General features: G+C 46.5%; 1 protein-coding gene across 1 annotated transcript; it reads left to right on the forward strand.

Annotated features, from left to right (window-relative positions):
• On the forward strand, positions 3009-4139 carry LOC8075318. Its single transcript, XM_002455552.2, has one exon. The coding sequence runs from the start codon at positions 3078-3080 to the stop codon at positions 3813-3815; it is 738 nt and encodes a 245-aa protein (XP_002455597.1). The 5' UTR covers positions 3009-3077; the 3' UTR covers positions 3816-4139.

Consider the following 7076-nt stretch of genomic DNA (forward strand, 5'->3'; position numbering starts at 1 on the left):
AGAAAAAAAAAAAAAAAAAAAAAAAAAAAAAAAAAAAAGAAAAAGGCTCCCCCCCTCCCCTGAATCTGACGTGGTACGAGTGGCCTTCGGCAAGAAGCCACCTACATGGCCGAAAGTACCAGCTTTGCCGAGAGCCCTCTGGAGTCTCCTCCGGCAAAGAGGTTTCAAAAAAAAAAATTAAATACTTTGCCGAGAGCACTCCTGCCAGCTCTCGGCAAAGACCTTTCCCAGGAAAAAAAATTAAATTTCTTTGCCGAGAGCTTGGTCAGGTAGCTCTCGGCAAAGTTGCCGTCAACCGCCAACAGCCGTAACGGCTACTTTTCTTTGCCGAGAGCTCGGTTTGCCTCTCGGCAAACTCTTTGCCGAGAGCCCGATGAATGACTCTCGGCAAAGACCATTTTGCCGATAAGAGATGTGCCGATAGGGCTTTGCCGAGAGTCCCTCTCGGCAAAGGCTTTGCCGAGAGCAGGATTGCCTTTGCCGAGAGTCTGTGGCTCTCGGCAAAGCCTCCGTATGCAGTAGTGACAAGCAGAAAACCACGGCTGCACCCCGTAGCAGGGAACCACACCCCATACCCACCCGCCACACACGCAGAAGACCACGACTGCACCGTGAGCAACAGCAATAGCCACCTGTCACACCATCCAACTCTGCAACATGCAGATCAAAATCTTTATAACATATGTCTAAAACAAATGAAACATTTATGATGTACAGTTGAAATACCATTGCAATATGTGCAAACATCCGATTTAATTTTGAAATATCCAGATGTAACACTTGCAACATGGAGAAGAGACAGTTGAAGCACTTCAGCGTCTAAAACACTTGCAAAAATACGTATATAAAAAGCCTGAAACACTTAAAAATGACGCACAACATACATGTACAACCATTGCAACATCTGCAACATCTTGATCTACTTTTGTAACATCCGTATAAAACAATTGAAACATACACATAAAACAACCGAAACACTTGAAACATGGGCTTGCAACATATCACAAAAAAGAGTCCAAAAACACTCAAAACACATCAACATCGCGCGGCCATAACCTACTTGGTGGAACCTGCGGTGGCACAGGCTCGCTGGATGGTCTGCTTGCATGCCCCTGCCATGCCCGCCGTTAGCCAAGGGAGAGGAGACGCTGCTAGATCTGGGGAGGACACTGCCGGCCACGGTAGGGGAGGGTCAGCAGCTTGCTTGAGCCCCGCCGGCCACACGCCACCAGCTTCCTCGAGCCTGCTAGCCAGATCGGTGAGATACAGGTAGGGATGGGACACGGCGGGTAGTAGCAGGGTGCGCGGTGCGCAGCGAGCTGGAGCGAGAACGTCGGAGCTTGGAACATGCCAAGGCGATGGAGGAGCGTCCGGTGCTAGATGGAGAGCTGCACGCCGCGAAATGGGCTGCACAGCGGGGAAGACGGCAGCAGCCGAACAGCGAGCGCACGAGTAACTGCAGAGAAATGGATAAGTACGAAGTGGAAGATATTTTGCTAGACGATAAGACGCAATGAAACATACCTGTTGAGCCACGGAGGCCCACAAAGCTGTGTCCGGCGTGGACGGTCGCCCGCTCCTAATCATTACCGAAAGGATAAGGAAGGGGACAAAAGCGACATTTGACGTAGGCAGATGCCATGTTGGACAGGTGAGTTAGAGCGCCATGCAAGCAAAATGTCCAGAAACATAAAGTTTTCACTTCTCCGTGGAGCGCTTGTAAAGTTTGCAATTAAGCTTGTGCCAAACATAAAAGTGGCAAAAAATTAAATATCGCTCCTAATACTAATTTAGGCAAAATTTAATTATAATCTCCGAGATCCAAACGACTCATGGTATTTGAGGCCGAGCCGCCGTGGTATCACGATCGCTGAATTCGGTGCAGCTAATGTCGGGCATATGCATCTGTATATCCAAAGCAAAAAGTTGCACATCACCACTTCTACGAGATTGTCTTGGCATTTAATGAGGATACACTACTAGAGTGGTGACGAGCGTTCAAGTCCCATACAGTATATGTCAACAGACTATATATTTGATCATCTGGCACTAACACGATGGGCCGGCCCGAGCATGACACTAAAAAAACATGACCCAAGCACGATCCGGCCCGGTTAGCATAGTGCTAGTGCCAGGCATGGCTCGATCGTTGTGCCATGCCTGGACCAATATTTAGGCCCATAGTGTCGGCCCAGACATGGCACGGAAATTGAGCTGGCACGATGCGGTTCGATAATCCTCTACCGTTACATGATCTCAGATGTATTACAGTCATCGGATGCAATATATAAATAAAAATTCCTAATCCTAGCTTCCGTATTTCCCAATCGCTCACATACACACTCGGCCGCCATCGCTTCCTTTCACTCGCTTCCCATCCGTCCCCTTCTACTCTCTTCTTCTCTAGCCTTTTACTTCCATCCTCCTTGTCCAGCTATCCAAAGCTCCCTCCACTCGGCCTCGGCGTCCTAACGGTGGTGGCACTCGGCTGCTCATGGCGACATGTTGTACTAGGACGGCGCTAAGTAGGGCTCATGGGTGGTGCATCCCCGAGCTCTTGCGCAATGACGACGACGGCGCGGCAAGCAGTGTGTGGCAGTGACACAGCGCGTGGCTTCGAGCAAGCACGGAGGCATGGGGTGGCATAATAGGCTGCCGTGCTCATCGGCATGATACAACTAACTGACCATAGGACCATACCTAGGCTGAGACATCGGTATAGCGGCACTATTACGCACGGCACGACAAAACCACCGTGCCGCATAGTGCCGTGCCTCGCTGTGCCTGTGTCAGTGCCGTGCCGGGCGGCCTGTTTGGCCAAATATAGAACAGACTAGTCAATTCATACGTGCCTGTCACAACTCTCACAACCATCCAAGGAGTGCCGCGAAATTCTCCGGTCCGGACGTCATTGACCACACAAATAAAATTGCCCCGAAATAGCCCGCGTTTCCGACGATCTCCACGGAGATATATAGGACCCCTTGCTATCAGCCCTCGTTGCTTTGCAGGAAAGCCTTACCCTCGAAGCCGAAGGCCTCGTGCCTTCTCTTCCTGTCTCGGCTCTTCCTCCTTGCATGGAGGAAGTAGCTGTTTCCCCCATGGTCGCTGCCGCCGTAGTGCTTGATAACAATGGCGCCGACACGGTCTCCAGCACTACCATCCCTAGCGTAACAGTAAGCATAGAGGAGAAAGAAGAGATCAATGGGGACGTTCCCACGATCACCTCGGCCGCAAGCAACGAATTTGAGTTGTTCACCACTCCCGTCTCCTCCAGGAGCCCTTCCACTCGCAAGAAGCGCGGCGCGTTCGGCCTCTTCAGGGCGATGTTCCTGTCCTTTGGCCGGAGCGACAGCATTAAGAAGACGGGCGGCGACACCACGAGCCCCAAGAAGAGAGCCATCGCGGCTGATGCTGTCGACTACAAGCCCGCCGGTGACGAGTCACCGTCGTGGAAGAACATCGTGGACAGCATGCGCCCGCTCCGCCTCCGCGGGCAGGAGCTGGAGTACTACCCGCCGCCGCCGCCGCTGGGCCACGCCGACGTGTACCATGACGTGATCCTACCACCGCCGTCGCCGGCACGGTCCGGCTTCGAGTTCGAGGAGGTGGGCATGACCAGCCGCTACGCGTCCGCTGATGATCTTCACCAGATGGACAGCGCCGACGACGAAGAGGTTGCCCTGGCGGCGGAAGGTGGCAACGACGGTGACAGCAGTTGCCCACACGCCATTGACATGCAGGCGGAGGAGTTCATCGCCAAGTTCTACGAGCAGTTCAAGTCAGAATCATTCAAGGGCTGTACGTCCGAGTGACCCAATGATCCATCCCCTTACGCCATGCATGTAACCGTTCTGATCTTACCCTGAAATTGCATTGATCTCAGACTCAGAGATGACACTACTACTCAATGTGGATCACGAAGAAATGTACAGTATCAGCGGTCACATCGATAAACACACAGTTCTCCTAAACTCCTGCATGACACCATTTTATTCTTCTTCTTCAACAAACTTCCTTCACTAATTTTAGCATGTACTAGCATCAATCTCCTATATTTAGGCTGTGTGCATCTCATGATAGAGATACAGAGGGTGGAGGTTTCTATATTTGATATAAAAAGGGTTTATTTCTCTACACATCTGCCGACGATCGACCTGATCTTCTTATTAAAATTAGTTCAATTTTTAATGGATGGATTTCATTGGACTCGTAGATGGACAATTATAAGCCTTCCTAACCTACTCACCCATATATTAGGCCGCTCAAACCACTTAATCCCTAGGATCTTATTACCGTACCATAACATAAGAACACGTAGCTAAGCACTATGGATTAGCAGCTAATTACACCGACTTGAGATGAATGTGGTGCCCCTAGGTCCACTAATGTACAGAGACAATTTATACTAGAGGTAGAAATTGATTTGTACTGGTGCAGTGGTATCATCCATAATTGTGAAGGTCTAGTAGAATTGTTGAATCAAAAATTGATGATATTTTGAAACTGCTAGTACAAATCTGTCTTAGCTGTCGATAGTGTTGTACAAACCGTCAATTCAAATTTGTCTACACGGGCAATAACATTGTATCAAATGCCATTACAAACAACTTCCTAAGGACAGAGAGCAAGAGAAATTCAATTTTCTTGGCGGTGCAGTCCTAAGGATAAAATTCTCGGTGGTTTGGCCGCTAAGGTAATTAATTGGGCCATGACAGAAGTTATAAGCATCAAGAAAATTAGTGAACCTCAAGTATATATAATTTTATTGAGGGCCTCAAACCCCCAAGGAAATGTGTTGCACCACCAAGGAAATGTGTGTCAAAAAAAGTTTAAAAATCACAGAAACCCTGTGGCCACCAGGGTAATATCTTCATCGATGAGTGCCATCACTACAGCCAAAATAGAATTCCTTGCGGGTAAAAACCTAGCAAGGAAAACATGAAAACCAACAAAGAAATGTTTTTAGGGCAATCATAAAGTATAGAGAGCAAGGGAAATCATTTCCATGGCGATCCACCCCCAAGGATAAATTTTTTGTTGGTTTGGCCACTACGTAAGTTCGGCCTTGGCAAAAGTTACAAAGCATAAGAAAAAGTAGTGAATTGCCAACACTACAGAAAACGGGAGCTTTGCCGCGGGCCTAACTTTGCCGAGAGCTAGACCCTCGGTAAAGACTGCCTTTGCCGACAGTATAAGGACCCTCGGCATAGAGCCTTTACCAACGGCTAAGCTCTCGGCAAAGGCCAACTTTGCGGAGAGGCTGGCTCTCGGCAAAGACAGGCTCTCGGCAAAGGAGCCACACCGGGAACGGCTTCCGTTGTCGTCACCTTTGCTGAGAGCCACGCCGTTAAGCTCTCGGCAACGTCTTTGCCGAGCGTCTTGTCAAGCACTCGGCAAATGTCACATGGCTTAAAGCTGGGCCCAGGCCAGCAACCTTTGCCGAGCGCTGCCCACTCTGGCTCTCGGCATAGAGAAAAGTTTTTTTTTGAGTTTTGGACCCAAACATTTTGTGTAACCCTTGTATATTGTATACAAGCACTACCGGAGACACGATCTATGCCAAGTGTTATATGTTTTGCCTAGTGTTTTATATCGGGCACTCGGCAAAGGAGTGGTTTGCCGAGTGTCGCCCTCGGCAAAAACAAACACACGGCAATTCGACGGTTTGCCTAGTGCCAGACACTAGGCAAACTAAGACACTCGGCAAACTAGCTCTTTGCCTAATGTTCAGCACTAGGCAAAGCTATATACTCGGCGAATGTTCCGTTCCAGCATATACGACCTAACCGCCGTTAGGGTTTGCCGAGTGTCTCGTTAGACACTCAGCAAAGTTACATTTTGCCTAGTGTTTTTTACTGACACTAGGCAAAGTTCAAAGTATGCCTAGTGTTTTATTCTAGCACTATGCAAAGTTAGCATTTTGCCTAGTGTTTTGATTGGACACTCGGCAATTTTTTTTTATTTTTTTTTGTTTCTAGCCTTCAAACTTTTTCTCCTAACATCATTAGATAACCTTAACTTTATGTGAAAGTTTTATATCATTGTCAATCTATTTGCTATATTTAGTTAATTTAGCTCATTTAATTGAATTTTTGGGGATAACTCAAATTTAAACTGTAGGTGGTTCAAGTAATTGTAAAAAATGAATGGAAAAATGATATTTATGTTTTTTCAAATCGAATAAAGTTCAAATATAGGAAGTTACATCAAATTTCAAACATCTTGCTCATGAAGCATGAGAACAATGTTGTGGCCTAGTCGTTTTTTAATTCTATAAAAACCAAACAAACTCTGAAAATCACGAGATTTCTCAAAATGTCATGATATCATATGTGGAGGTTGTGATAAAAAATTGAGAAGATTTCACAAAAGCTGTCATGTACGTTGCTTACAAATCGAAACATCTCCGAAAAAGTTTCATATAGTTGAGTAGGATCCGGTAAGATTCGATGTCAAATTTACTATTCAGTTGAAGTTTCACTTTAAAACTTCTTTGTATAGCGAATACACGACAAAGATTGTCTCTTGTGAAATTTTGCTATTTTTCGGATCCATTTGCTAATTTTAATTTATTAACCACAATCAGAGAGTTTCATAATTCTGATAAATAATATTAAAACTATATATAGCCCTATGAAATAATGGTTGAATATCCGTAAAAGATTTGAATGTACATTTAGAATGCATTTAACAAGTTACTTTAAAAGTTAATTAATTAGAACAAATTAAGTAAACATAGTTTTGAAAAGAAATAAAGAAAATGAACTCATAAAATAATAGGTGACCTTTGCCGAGTGCCTGCAGTTTAGCACTCGGCAAAGAGTTAATAAAAAATAATAACCATTTAAAAAATAATCTGATTTTGAAATAAAAAAATAAAAAACTGGTTTGCCAAGTGTCACATCTTGGACACTCGGCAAAACTATCGTATATGCTACAACTCCTGAACGCCTCCAGTCTCCCGAACACATCTGAAACGCAGTGCGCTCCTCCGGGCTCCGGCCGCCGCCGCCGACCTGCAGCTCGCGCCACCGAACTCCGGCCACCAAGCCACCTACTGCACCTCGTCGGAG

The sequence above is a fragment of the Sorghum bicolor genome, chromosome 3 (genome assembly GCF_000003195.3).
Source record: "Sorghum bicolor cultivar BTx623 chromosome 3, Sorghum_bicolor_NCBIv3, whole genome shotgun sequence".
Classification (NCBI taxonomy): Eukaryota; Viridiplantae; Streptophyta; class Magnoliopsida; order Poales; family Poaceae; genus Sorghum; species Sorghum bicolor.